Source organism: Gavia stellata, chromosome 10 (assembly GCF_030936135.1).
Source record: "Gavia stellata isolate bGavSte3 chromosome 10, bGavSte3.hap2, whole genome shotgun sequence".
Lineage (NCBI taxonomy): Eukaryota > Metazoa > Chordata > Aves > Gaviiformes > Gaviidae > Gavia > Gavia stellata.
The window spans coordinates 8,527,487-8,542,918 of NC_082603.1; the positions used below are offsets into that span (position 1 = coordinate 8,527,487).

At 42.4% G+C, this 15,432-nt stretch overlaps 1 protein-coding gene across 1 annotated transcript in view; it reads right to left on the reverse strand.

Annotated features, from left to right (window-relative positions):
- The window catches only part of NOTCH2 (notch receptor 2), an 88,180-nt gene that overhangs the window by 49,993 nt on the left and 22,755 nt on the right, over positions 1 to 15,432 (reverse strand). Inside the window, exon 5 of the mRNA XM_059822159.1 lies at positions 10,007 to 10,129. Coding sequence (XP_059678142.1) covers positions 10,007 to 10,129 — 123 coding nt within the window. The remainder of the gene's footprint in view (positions 1 to 10,006; positions 10,130 to 15,432) is intronic.

Genomic DNA, 15,432 nt, shown 5'->3' on the forward strand with positions numbered 1-15,432 from the left:
GTCACCCTGGGAAGCAGCAACAGACGCCTCCAAAAGTTGATCCTACCAAACCATACAGGCTTTGCATAAACCCCAATTCCAACTGCGCTGATCCTGCAGCTGAATGCAGGACCTTCAGTCAGTTCAATCAGAGGTCTCTGGCTTTGGCAGATCAGACTTCCCATAAAGGAGAAATTTATCTTGGTCTCTTAACTGCTCTCCAGCAGGAAAGACTGCTGATGCACAGCTGGAGTACCAGAGGCTAAAGCTCCTGAGAGGAGATCTCACATGCAGTTTAAGCACTAAAAACATTTAGTAGGACAAAGGATGCAAATACCTTCCTGCGCCTTGAAAAAAATCAGTTCCTTGAAAACTGAGCTGGGAGGAGACAGCAAGGTCCATTTCTCTCAAAATCACAACCACGACAGCACTGGCCTCAGACTGAATGGGAAGTCAGAATATCTTAAATGTTTAGTGATACTGGAAAGATAATCCAGTGAGAATCACAAACTGGTCCTCAAGGTCCTAAGAGACTCACTGGAAGAGGAGCATCAGGTTTCAAGAAGCTCTTACATCCCCACCCTCTCAGTACCTCACCAGAAGTTTGTCGCTTATCTCGGACTTGTGCTCCAGTACACAGGGAAGAGCTCGCTAGCTCTCTTGAAAGGGCTATCTGGGAAGCTATAAACCAGATCTAGACAGAAACTGTGAAAGAGTAATTTAATTCACAAAGTATTCCAAAGATTATTGAATGGGTTTTGAATACAATCGGTGTAAAGAAAGCATGGCTCATTAGAACTGTTCACAATTTCATCTCCAAGTTTCAAAGGACTACTAAGTGAGAAGGTGAACAGCATCTTATCAAGACTTAAGAATGGGCTAAGAGATAAGAAACAGTATTTGTAGAAGTGACCAAATCTAACTGTGGCAGAAGGTTAGCAGTGCCACACTGCAAGGGACCATGCAGTTTCTTCCCCTCTCTAACCACCCGTGTGTATATTCAGGATGCCGGCTGGCAGATCACATCTGGCTGGGGAAGGACATTCCTCTGTCCAGTTCTTTCTTCGAACACAAGGAAAACGTCTGCACTAACAGCATAACCCAATGCATGTTGGTCAGTCAGGTCAAAGCTCAGTTTCCTCAACCTGCTGTGTGAGTCTCCTCAGCAAATGGAAAAGTAAAGGAAAAATTGCACGGAACCATCAGGCCTTCTAGTAAAATGGTGTTTATGAAAAATACTTTAGCTCCCATGTTTTTGAATTATGTATTTGTAAAAACATTCAGTTCACCTTTAACCCACAAAATTATCCATACTCCTTGAAAAAACTAAGTCACAATTAACGAATACATACAGGCACTGGAACGTTTAATTAATGGCCTGGAAGGAGATGAACAGTAGGCAGTGATATCTTTAACAAAATAATATTTATATTATCCAAGAGGAAGCCAGGGAATTTCAGACAGATTCAACCAAGCGAGGTTGCTGGGCAGTGCAACAGCAGACAAGGCTTGATGCACAAATGCCAAGTAAAACACAAATGCAAACAGACTTGTTGCAGAAGGTTCCAGTTAGCCACTCCTTGAGGAAAGGCTTCAGATTCCCTGGAAGAGTTCAGTGGGGACCTCTGCTCAATCACAGCTTTAATCAACATAAACATCGCTGACAAGACATTTGGCTACAAGGAAGAGTAACTAATGCAAACAGTTGTTGTTTAATAGCAATGGCAAAGCCTCAGTCTGGAATACATTTTGCAGTATTAAAGCCACCACCTCTGAATAAAGACACTGAAAAGGAGTAGAGTTCAGAGTCCAACAGATGGATAGAGAGAATAATTTCTTGAGACTTATACAGCAATTGTTACCTACAATGGGAGAAAGAAATTTATAAGAAATATAATACAACAGTTATTGCAAGAAAGATACAGCGCGTGGCAAAGTATACAAAAGAAAATACTTGATCTTTTATGTAATTTGCTTTATCGACACAAGGTATCTCAAGGCAAAAAACGTCAAACATCTCTGAAAGAGGTGACACTTCTACACAGACAAGAACGTCCAGAGCAATAAACAGGTAATACTGAAAGGGATCTAAAGTGGGATGTCCAAATCACATCCAAATTCCAGACCCTCCAAAGCAGCCATCTCCACAGCTCCCTGCAGGCAATCGATGAATACGACTGCTCCTTTCAGCTCCAAGGATGGCTTCAGACACATGCAGCATTCAAAGGACTACACTGTTTACATCTGCAAAAAGTGCCCCCAGTTACATGTGTGTTTAGTAAAGGTCTTCCCTCGTTAAGTATTACAGCAGTTTCCCCTGAAAAAAGGACTGAAGCCAAATATTTTTTCCCCTGCAGGAGTTTTCTAAAGAAGTGAGAGGCACCACAGCTCTAAAAGAGTGCTCCTTCCCCAGGATCTCACGGCATCTTTCTCCCATTTGAAATACAGAACTACAGAGCAGCAAAGCAGTAGCAGCCATTCCCAAGCCTCAGGTGTTGGGGTTTTGGTTTTGTTTTTAATAGATCTACTGTATCTTGGGACACGTCAAATGCCATCCAAGATACCATAAAATTTAAGAGCTTAATATAGAATTTGAACAATCAAAGATGAATCTGCAAGGGCAGTGAGCAGAGTAAACATCTGTGTTTATTTTAGGCTAATATGATGGAGAAAAGAGTTTAATTTCATAACTACACGGGGAAGCATCTAGTGGAACTAATGGGCTTTTACAAGGGATTTTACAACCCCCAAATACAAAACTCGGGGCTTTAAGAGACTTACGCACGCCCTGATCCATTAAATACCGCCCTAAATCACTCCCCACAGACTACTGGGTAGAGAGGGCAGTCCTGACAGAGCTCTTCAGAAGCAGTAATACAAATGAACAGAACAAAACTCATTAAAAATCATTAGCGATGTGCTACCGACAGACTGGTTTAATATGGCGGTGGTAGGCGAAATGACTGGGGACAGCAGCAGGATAAAGTAACCAAAAGGAAATACACATCACCAAGCTACTCTCCATTTTGCCCTTTTCTTTACCTCCTCTGGAAAATCCAGTGACTCAAGGAAACACCTAACAAGTGAAAAGATCTGCAAGACAAAGTAGTAACAGTTGGAGCCAAACCTTACAATAAAAGCTTCATATTCTCAAGCTATCTCAGCTACGCATCTTGAGTAATTATCCGAAGACAAATCACCTCATTCTAAGTACAAGGGAAGGGACAGAAACTGCCAGAAACAAGTCAGCTGCAGATAAAACAACTGTTACCTATTAGCCTGGCCCCACAGCGCACATCCACCCGTCCAGCCTCACCGGAGTGGTCGAGCCTATCTTGGTTTAGTGCCAAACACAAGCAAGGCATACTGAAAACAAAGAGATTATTTGGCACATTTGATCGTGAAGAGTATTTTCTGGCCTGGAAAGTCACCAAAGGCGCAAGGGAAGAGGCAGCAGCGTGGTCTAAATTGGATACTGTCATTCTGTCATCGGATCAGTTCGGCTGTTAACACCTCAGGTGTTTTATTACAGCTACCTCCTAACCAAGGCTTGCTGTTGGGAAATGGAAAGCAGCACGAAACGAACGGGAGGTTGTGGTAGGTGTTCCAGAATCCACACGGGTTAAAGTACCAACTAATGGTGCAACTTTCAACGCCTGTGAAATCAATCTGCTCCGCACACCACTGGAATCAAGTACCACAAGAGAAACAAACAACATCCAAGATAAAGTTTGTTTATGTCCGATGCTTCAAATCACTCGTACACTCAGGCTTGGAGCTGCCAGGTCTGGAGCCTGCCACATGCTCCCTGCTCCCTTTGTGTCTGCCAGTTCAAACATGAAGGAAGAAAAAGAATCATAATCCCTCTTGGCCTCTTTCAGAGAGCTGTCTCTTGGAGATACTACTGTAGTGACAGCAGGTCACCAGCCAACTTGCTAAGTCTGGCATAGACAGATCTCGGCCGCTACCAAAGAGGCTACTATGCTTTTTGATAAAGGCTGGAAAGGCACCAGAAAGTCCACCATTGCTACACCACTGGGAAAGATGACTGCACTTCTCACAGGAGGCTGACCCCATCTCCCTGTGCTAATACAAAGGTAAAGACTGTTCTTTGCATGTTACGTATATGCGCGCGCCACCCAGAATTAGAAAAGAGTGCAACCCCGACAGCACTCTCTGGCAGGTAATAATACTCTGTAGAAAGTAGCAAGGATGTGTATTTCATCATTTAGGAAGCTGGCATTCAACATTTACAATCCACGTCATCTAGTGTCAGAGTTAGTTCCTCTACATTTCAAGCCTCTAAGTATTCCAGCAAGGCAGTATTTTTTGAACACTAAGTTAGCATGACTTGTTACTGTATACTTTGCGATACAGAAGCTGAGGAAAGTGGTATTTGGCAAAGAAAGTTTTAAAAAACAAAATACCAGAGCATTCGATCTTGCATAAAAATGTTAAACATTAGCCTTTTGATGTTTATCCTCCCTTCTTAGCAAAGAAAAGTCACGTCTGCCCAGAGTTTAAGGCTGGGATTTTCAAAGAAAACCAAGGTAGGGAGCAAATATTACTCTAATTAAATAAGGATCGAACCGTTAACTCCCCCCACCCCCTTTGAAAATTCCTGCCTAAAGCTCTGCAGAAAAAGTAACCCTTGTGCTAGTGTTTAAGAGCATATGACCAAGCTAACAGCTATTTTAATTAAAAAGCACAGCCCTGCTGCCTGAAGAGCTTTTCTGCTCAAGACAAACATTTGCTTCTTAAGCTACCTCCCAATGCTGGAGTTATTTGGTGGAGTCAGCTGTTAGCACACTGTGCTTCCCTTGAGACAAAGGTCTCCTAGATTTTAAAATATACAGTTCACTGGAGCCCTCTTTTCAGGGGAAAACAAAGCCTAAATAAATACAACTGCCATGGGAGTCTCGCCTTCCCAGCCACAGGGCTAGAAATAATGAAGGAGGCAAGCAGACCAAGCCTGCAACTGAAGCACTATAATGTACGTGTTCCAAAACCCACCTGAGCGTGGACATAGCGTGTCCCCCAAACCCAGAGACTCATCCCACAACTCCTGACGCAGCACTTCAGGAGCAAACCGTGCAAAGGACTTAACAGAGGATACAAATCTTAATCTCTGCTGTGCACTGTTCCTGAAAAGTGATTTGGGCCAAACACAGATTCACGACAATCCTCTGAAACACTGCAAACTTTCCACAGCAAAGCAGGAGTCCGTCTCAGCCAAGAAAAACAAAAGCATTTACAGCATTTTATATGGTTAATCCCTTTAGCACCCAAATTCTCAAGTCATCTTTCTTGATGCAAAGCTGCGTAGGTTAGATCAACAGAGTAAACAGGTGCATTTTAAACAAAGTCCTGTTTCTTTATATGGATTGTAGTCTGGAACAACTGAGCAGCCTTTAAATCCTCAGAGGGTTTCACCGTGCCCTGTGGAAGGACACCCTAACCTTCCGCACGACTCCACAGCCCCGGACCGCCATCGCTTCCTCTGCATCCGCTCACCCGTGAGACCGTTCTGTGAATTTTAATTCCTGATCCCAGACAAGGAGGAAAAAAAAAAAGCAGCTGGACAGGATTTTTTACTAGATTAGTGAGTTAAGGTGGCATACTCCATCAAATACCGGAGCCAGCTCAGGGGAAGGGTGGCTGGGAGCCGGCAAAGAAGGCAAAGACACCTTCCTCCTCAGACTGCAGTGAGCCCATCAGGCTGGTTTAACTGCTGCAGAACAGCAGCATAAAGCAGAGTCTTCACATGGCACAGGCATTAGCCAGGATTTTTGGCTAACCTTGACTCAAATCACACTTAAAAACACACCAAATTCTCTGGCCTGCCACGCACAGAGGAACAGACTTCAGTCTTTCACAAAAGCATCCTTATGTATTTCCAAGAGCTTCATTACACATCTGAAACATCGCGCCTTGAAAGGACCCAACAAACACGGGTTCTGACAAAGGATTTAGCCTGGGACAAGATAAAACCATCCTTAAACAAACAAACAAACGTCAGTTAACATTCAGCAACAGGAAACATCCGGGGCAGTTTCACCAAAACACATCCAAGATTGTCTTGCCAGTTACAAATTTATGAGGTTGACAATCATTATAACCATATGAAATACGAGAACTTTCAAGGTGACAAAAACATTAGTGACAGCAGGAATTTCTCATCATTGTTTCTGAAAGGCAAGATTTTATCTTTCTGGAAAAAACAGCAAAATGAGAAAGAGAAGGCACGCACTTCAACAAAAAAAGAGCAGTGAGCTCTGTTTGAGGAGTAGGAAATCAGACCAACAGCAAACAGTCTCTCAAAAGCTAGATTCTAGTAGCAAGCAGAAAAAAATACTTTTAAAAATGCATAGTTATGTAGTCCAGCCCACCACCTGCCTGAGAATTACAAGAGGCAGATGGTCACCAAAAGGAATGGGGACAGATTCTATTTCAGTAAAAGATGCTTCAATATTACTTTACACAAACCTATTCTTCATCAGATGCAGTACACCTTCTTGATTTTTCCAGCAAGGAATGGGACTGGTTTCCTCTATGCCATAAAGCACAAACTATATTAACAAACATGGTAGATCATCATCCAATTTAAACTTCTCCAAGATTACTTGACAAGCAAGTATTTGAAAGAAGAGACTGCAGAAGAAATGTTATGGAGACAGCACATCTACACTGTTAAGTATTTTTAGAAAATTTAACATCCTTTTGTTTTTGGCTGACGTTTACTTACAAACATGCCTGTTTGGGCCCTTTGGTTTTTTTGGTTGGGTTTGTTTTTTTTTTTAGCAGCACACAATGTCCTTTAACCTCGAAGTCTCACTGGAAGCTTTTGATTTCCTGAAGTGTTCACTCTCACATTTCCACACAGTTGGGCTATAAGCATTTAATCGGGACAGACTCCAGAAGAGTTGTTTGCTCAGATCTCCCCTCTTCACTTACCTTAGAGATGATTTACAATGTTATAAACCATGTTTGTGCAAAGGATGGACCTGCACTTACACAACATTTCCTTATTGCCGAGTAAATGATTTTTATTGTAGTTTACTCCTGTCAGCATCAGCTGCAGTTTAATCTTGAAAAAAAAAACAGTATCTCTCTCCAATCTATTCTAGCAGTCCTCCATCTACCTTCCCTATTTTGTGCCGTGCCCCAGTGTCACACCTCATGTCACCAAGCTGGATGTGTACTTTTATTCCTGCACCTTCTTGGTCTCTAACTGAAGATGCAGAAAAGGGATTGAAGTCCATTCAGAGAAAGAAACTTCTTTTTAGAAAACATTACTGAGATGGTGGAGCAGGGTCACTGCTGGGCTGAGCTGCAGGACCACATTAGAACCAGAGGCATTCAGGTGACTTGCGAGATAGTTCATCCCCTTGCAACACACGGCTGCATTCACTATGGAGCTGGACAGGATTTCGGGGTGTCATGGGACATCACTTGCACACACATTTATTGGTCAAGAGGAACATTACAGATACAATAAATTAAATTCTCAAAGGCCAGCTGGCCAAGAGCTTTTCACTGCACAGGCTTTCAAGCAAAGCAACACAGAGAAGGCCCCCAACACAGCCCTCCGTTGCCATTGTGAGCCTTCAGCGACACTCAGACCAGCCGTTACACTGCAGAGGAACGGCAATCGCTAAGGTATCCTGTGGATGCCCAGAGCTACTGCCCTACAAGTGTCAAACAAATGTCAATATGAATGTGCATAGCTACTTCTGAAGTTACTCATGTTTTAGTTTGAACACTGAAACCGGCACTGTTCATTTGAAACAAACAGTTCAGTTCCCCAAAGGCTCTACCGTTCATCGTTCAAACAGCCAAGCTGCTGTTTCCTTAACGGTGAGACCAGTTTTAGTTCCAAACTGACCTGACTCTTGAAGTCCAGAAAGTCACTGGCCTTGAGAAGCCATCATATAAAACCACTGCTGCAACGACAACCTTAACTTCACCATAAACAAAGGAAATTCTCAGAAAGCCCATTCCATTAAGTTGTTTTAGAAAGCCATGGAAACACAAGGCTTGGGGAGTTCCTCTCTCTTTCCAGGGTTTCACTGAAGGAAAGCACCCTTCATGTACACACAGTTTTCTGGAGAGACTGTGCACACAGAAGAAAGATGGCACAAGACTAGGCCACAACATGGGTCTAATGATTTTTCCCCAATGCGAGTCAGTCAGGTCCCGTAAGAGGTTTAGAGAGGGAACCACCACAACTGCATTGCAAAGAACTTCAGCAGTTAATAAGAGAGACCATCTACCACAAAACCAAACAGAATCACAGCCTATTACCACCAAGGTCTCTTCCAGGTGAGTTGCAGAAGTCACCCCTAGTTGACAGCAGCCATCCACCCAAATCCTGTAAGTCAGGCTAAGTTTACAATGCCTCTACAAAGCAAAATAATCCCTCGTAGATTATATACTCATGCTGTATACACTCATGGTCCATCATATTCTCTATGCTTCAGGAATCAGCCCGAGATTAATTTACTACTGACACATGCTAGAAGCCATAACAACGTTTATAATTTCTGTGGTGTCGAGCAAGATTTTAGGGGTCACTGAAGGGTTGTTGGCTCCACACCCAAGATCTCTTCATGTTTTCCTTTGCAGGTTTCACTTTCTGCAGGCTTTAAGGACATATAGACAGAGAAGCAGTATAGAAGAAAGGGCACTTGCTCATTAAGGGGAGGACTCATTTTCTCCTATTTACACCTAGTTTCAAAGAGTTATGCAAGTGATGGTGCATGTCACTTATGTGGTTTTAACTTCATTTACGAAAATACAGTTTTAAGTTAATGAGGGTTCTTAACTGGCAGCCTCCTTTGCCGTTAATGACAACTGGTTTATAATGAGAATAATGTTCTGAGAAAAGCTAGAACAACATGAAATCTCTGGTCTCCAGTAGTCAAACTCCTCACAGTAAATTTACCTGAACTACCAATCACTACAGATGTTCTGATTTCAAACATAGTATTTTCTAGATAAAGAGAAAAATATGGTAAAGGTTCTTCGGAACCTGTGGAGCTAGTTCAAGCTTAGTTCCAAAACAAGTATCCCAATTCACTTTATGAAAGGAAAAATGCAAATTGAGTCCATACCTCAGTCTTCCAGTTTTCAGGCTGTTTTTTTTTTACCTATGATTTTGAATGAAGGGCAAAACTATATTCAACCGAAAAAGTGTGCCAGCTAAGAATGACTAGTATGACTCAAAAAAAAAACCAACCCCAAAACCGGAGGTATTTGTTTATTTTTGAGGTATGGAGACATTTTGTGACTAAAGATGATACTGAATTTCCTGTAAGCTGCTTCCTTACATCATGCATAGCACTTTCTTGAAATTCACACTTTTTCCCCCTACAGACTCGGAGTAAAGCAGACTCATTTATGAAGCAAAAGTAGCTTTGCTAGTCAGAGAACTCCAGATAAAAATCAGTCACAACAGGAAAATAATAGTAGCAAAAACATAAGCTTCCCATACATACGCTGCTTCTCTTCCCTCCCTATGCCTTCTTTCAGATTTGCTCTGTTCTTCAGCAGCGTTACTATTATCTATATGGGGATCATTATTCCAGGTTAAAAATACCCCGAAGATGCATCAGCAAAGCACTGCTAATGCACACACCTGTAATAGCAAAGCCATGCTTTGTACTTTTGTAAAACACGTATCCTCTTACAAAGTAACCCATATAAGCAGAAGTGCAGCTCTGATAGTCACACTGCATTGCAGCTCACGAATCACAGTACCTGTCTGTCAAACCCACGCACAACTAAGCCTGAAATACTGCCTGGTGCAATGGGAAATCGCCCTCCACTGCGGTGGCTTTGATGCAAACAATTTTCTTTTAAGGGTTCCGCTGACATCTGCCCCCCAGACTGCAGTACAAGTCACGGATGTGAGATGCATTCAGCCGTATGCAACTCCAGTTGTACGTCGGGTGAAGGCCAGAAGTCCTCCATTTCATTCCCGTAAAGTGTGCCCAGCTCATGCAGGAATGTTTTCCATAGTACGTACCTGTCCATTGCGGTGGGCAGCGACAATTGTACGTGTTCACACCGTCCACGCATACACCCCCATTTTGGCAGTTGTGATTTGGGCAGTCGTCAACGTTGTGCCCACAGACGCTTCCCTCGAAACCTGGATAAAGCAGAAACACAGCAGACTGAAATGAGCTTCCAGCCTCTTTTGAACAGAATTCACCCTTCATGCAGCTTCCCCCCTTCTTTTCCTTAAATACTTGCCCTGTTGACCTAATCCTGATGAACCTCAATGTAGCTTCCTTGAATGCCTTTGCTGATAGCATGCAGGTCAGATTACACCGTTAAAACAGCACTACCGTGGGTAGATGGCCAAATGCATTTTCACCACCAAAAAGACAAGGGTGTTTTTTCTTTAAGTGACTAATGAGCACTGTCATTCAAAGCAAACAAAGTGAAGACCAAGAGATTTAGTTTACTATGAGGTAAACTCATCACTGCCCACCAAGCAGCAGTTAGAGTACCACCCAGGGCAAGTTTTTCCCATGGCAAAAAAGTGCCTGGCGTTCACTTCATGAGTACCTCAGCATAGTTCATATGCCTTGGCCATGTCAAAAGAGACCTACGCTTTGAAAATGAACTTCCAAATTCCTGATTTGGCCCTCTTCAGTGTTAGAGAAGTCAGTCAATCAACAAATCAGCCACCACCCAAGCAATGCTTATACACTAAGCCCTGACTGAAAAGCAGAAGAAACCAGACACCCTTCCCCAATGAAAATCAAAGCCCCTAATGAACGTAGCCACAATGGCAAAATATCCTTGCTAGATCTCCCTCTCCTTTCAAATAAGGAGAAGCGGGAACATTAGGGAACAGAGTCATCAATAATCCATCTTCCCCTCAATTTCCCTTGCTGATTTACTTCATGCTTCATTAAATAAACCTGCCATTTCTGCTGGATGAGAGAGCTATTTATCAAAGCACAAGTGGATGCATGCTAATGTGGATGAAGTAAATAATTCCAGAACACATGCATTAATTTAAAACATCAGCTCTGCCTCTTCACTGCTTTGGAATGTAATATTAACATGACACAGTCCTCTCATCCAAAATTATGCTTTAACCCCTCTACTTTTGATGCCCTGTTCCAGACACTTCCATAACATCTGTGTCAAGTCACACAGACCCTCTAAGCAACATCTGGTCCAACACAGATCATGCTGTGTGGCAGATGAAACTGAGACTGTAAAGCTCTGAAGCAGCTTCTCCAGGCTACTGCTACTCTCAAGAGACTTGAGACGATTCGTATGCATTCCCACCTCCTGAAACTTCTCCAACACTACAGGTAAGAGTCAAAAGCGGAGCGCTGTTGCCAAGCTGTATCAAGTGCATTAGCAATCATCAGCAAGGAACAGACTCAACATAAAAAAAAAAAAAAAGGGAAGAGACCTGCATTACTACCCTCTCCCTTCAAAGCTCTTCCCACCTTCACCTAAGATCCTGCAAATTTCATGGCAGTAGGGGAGGTTAAAATGAAGAGGAAATACACCATGGTTAGTCCAAATCCTAATCACCACAGCTGTGCCTTCCTGGAAAAAGGTGCTGAGGAACAACTACCAAGGAATACAATTAGTATCAGATGGCTATTTAAAACTGTATAAAGCTACCATGCATGACCAAAGGCTCAGCTGTAAAACACAGGGGTGTCCTATCATCTTATCAGCTTGAGGAGAATCATCCTACTGACCACAGATTGCACTCATGCCAGCAACGTGATCAGCATGGAAACGCACCCAGAACCACAAACTCAAAAGGTTTAAGTTCCTATCCTTTCAGCTAAGACAATATGAAGACCTATCCTACCTTCTAGTAAACAAATTCCTGACAGCAGGCATTTACTTAAAACTATGTCACTGTACTGCACACAAATTTAAAGTGGCAATGATTTTGAGTAATGATGAAGCATAGAAGTCACCCCCACACTTAAAACCTCACCAAGCCATTGTACGTTTTCACATTTTAACCAGCTACATTGCCATCTAAGAGCTGGTCCTCAAGCATCTCATGCAAATGTAGAAAACCATTAATCCCACACTAAAAGCTGGAGGATACCACTAGTGACAGTAGAATAGAAACAAGAAAGAGCTTACAAAAAGAAATGCGATGTAGTAAAAGGTTCGAGAGAAGTGACACACAGCCAAGTGTGCTCAGTGAAAAGACATCTCCAAGGGAAAGGGAATCAGGAAGGGTTGAAATGGCAAAGATGACACGATTTTGAGTGCACAGCTGAAAAACACACAAGTTTCCTTTTTGGTAACTTCCCAACTCCCAAATTCCCTTTGTCTTACCCTGAAGAACAAGTTTGGCTTAGTTTCAGAACATCTAAAAGCTGTAAAGGCATGATTTTTGTGTCCTCTTCAAGTCGAACTTACACCACAATACTGCGATCTGCTTAATTTGTAAACAAAACTGTCCTAGCGAAAGTTAGCTTTCATTCGTAAAACCAGTCCTTTAGAGTTACGGTTGTTTGGGCCAACGCACCTACATTTGAGCACGACAAGCATGAAGCTGCTCTGAGACACGTGAGCTTTTCTTAAGCTGGGACCCGGGATCTGATTTTGCAGTTACATAACCTGACTCTTTTCCAGAAAGCCAAGGAGTTCGCTGTTCTGATGTATTTGGACACCTGACACTGCTTCCTGTTCCCCCCTGTGCTGGGACTCACATGTTGTCCTTTACTTTCTCCCTCCAAGAGAACAGTTTGCAATACACATCCTGACTTTTGCTCCGTATCTCCAAGCACAGCAAACTAAGGAATGAGAACCTCAAGGGGAAAAGTGTTCCCACTGCTAACAGCATGTTGTTCCTCCTCTAGTACACAGAGGGAAACAAGTAAATAACTTTACTCCTATGTCATCTGAAATCTCCAGCCCATTCCAGAGTGCTATATCCAATTCCCTCCAAATCTTAATCCTTAGCCTTATTTCAACCTATAAATGACACCTCAGACTTTCTGCAGGACCAATTATGTATGGAGGCAGGAAATTATACCTGAATGAAAATGTCAAGTTATTGCCAGATTCAGGGTCTGCTAACAAGAAATTAGGGATCTCGACACAGAGTGCCAAAACTGACCTGCATCATTTTAACACAGAAGTAAGATTTCTGCATACTAGATGCCCAACAGCAGCTGCCTGCATGCAACTCCGCCAGTTCAGCTACTTGCCATGAACGTGAGATGGACTACTCCATGTGAGAGCCAGCTCACCCGGAGCACCAAGGCACGCGTGCCATCTGGTACCCCAAGGCTGCCACCATGCAGAACCTCACAGCCCAGAGGAAGCATCTCTAAGCCCCAGCAAGCAGGGTCTTCCCCACCGTAGGAGAGTCGGTATGTCTGCTACAGCCCATTCATGATGCTCACTGTGCAGGGCAGCGTGATGCTCCGTTACAAACCGGCGTGAGGTTACTTCCTCTTCCCAGGAAGTGTTCCAGCTTTCATAAACAGCCTGCTCCAGCCTGACAGATCGTTTCCTGAACAAGCCCTTGGAATTCCCTAGGGTCCTTATCTTAGTTAATGGGCAATTATTTTGATGGATAACAATGAATAATCACTTTCCCAGCTAAGAACTTCCTCTATTGGCTTGTTGAACATTCCATTAAAGGTTAGTTGCCAAATGAACTCCTTTTTTGTCAAATATTTATAACTACAAGCTCATTCTTATATTTAAAGGAGTTGCTAATGCTTCAGGTTAAGTCTCTTTCACGGAGGTTGTTTGTTTTTTTACAACTATCTGTTATGATTGACCTAACATGCTCACTTGTCTACAATCTTTTTATCTAAATCAAAGCCCAGACGAAAAACGATTACACTAGATGGATAGAAAATAAGTTACCTTTCATACAGACGTAATATTGACAGTATATATAACTCTTCACTTACACCTACCACCAAACACTGACCTCTTCTAACACAGGACTTCATGAATTACCTAATACAAGATTTGTTTATGTAAATCCACAAGTGAAATGGGAACCTGAGAATTTAAAATAGCAGCTTGACTACACTGTGGATAAACAGTGCTTGCACTGTTGTAGAAAAAGCTGCTGTGATGTGTAACTCCAGGTTGTAGGCTTCTTCCATATTTTCAAGCTCTCATTCTCATGTATCTATATTTACAAAAAATTAAATTCACTCAAAAGAACTTATTTCGGTGCCAGTCCAGGAGTAACCTAATTATGCTTAAATTGCTGCTTGGGCACAATCAGTTTTTTCAAAGAGGTTTCACAGGTCACAAGATGCAAAGTCGTGTCAAAAACCATTCCATCAGTTCAAGATGTAGCTGCCTCCTGCCTCTACGGCCATAACACTGAGCTATGGTAACATCTGAAGGCAGTCCAGAAGGAAGGGCTAGAGCAATTCCATTTATAGTCACAGTATCATCGGCATTGCTCCAATTCAGAGAAGGAGTCTAAAGAGGAATTTCTAGTCCATACTCTTGTCACTCTCTTCCAGATGAGCAGGCCTTGTTCACATCTTCCCTGGGCGTGACAGACCACCATTTCTCTTCTCTCTCTTGACCCTTCCTTCCCCAGACAGGACTTTTTCCAACACTTCAGAAATTTCATGCTGCATGCTTGACTAAGGGAGAAAAGCAAGGCACCCAGCCATTTCTTATCAAAGAGTTTAAATGTAAGCATTTTGGCCTCTCCAACCTCTCTCTTTTTTTTTTTTTTGCTCTTTTTCAGATGACTAGTTTTAAAAAAAATTAAAACAAAATCAAGCTAGCAAAACAACATGGCCAACTTAAACAAATACAGGAAATACAGAAGTGAAGGCTCTCAAAGCCGCATTAACTCACCCCCACTATACACGTTGTGTAATAAGTCCAAAAAAGCAGCTAATAATCCAAAACGTGTGTGAGCAGTGTGGGTGTGTAACTGTTACTATAGTAATCTCATTTTCATTTCCTGACCATAGTTTAGCCAGCCCACACGCTTGTCTGAGGGAAAATGTGCTCCTACCCAGTCTTGTGTCCCTGTAAGAGAGTCACGAAAGCAAACTGTCTTATCAGCTTTAGAGGATGAAGTCCTTCAAACTTCATCTTCCTCTCCTCTTCTCACCACCACACTGCTTCTGTATGAGATCTTAATCTGGCTAAACAGATCTGACTAAAAATTCTGAATTTCAGATCAAGCCTGTTAATCCAGAGCTACTTAGTTTACAATTTCCTTTTAAAAGGATTCATAGCAGAAAAGCAATAAATTCCCTGAGAGCAACAGTTAGTTTAGATACGGCATTTTCAAAGACCCTGTACGTACAAGCACTGTTTCTTCAAGCATATTTAGAAATGGTTACTTTCACACAAAAATAAAGATGATACATCCTTCTATTTTAAGACTGACATTTGTAAATCCTTCAAAGTCACGTGCTTGCTCAGAAAACCCAGAAAGTTGTTGTGAAG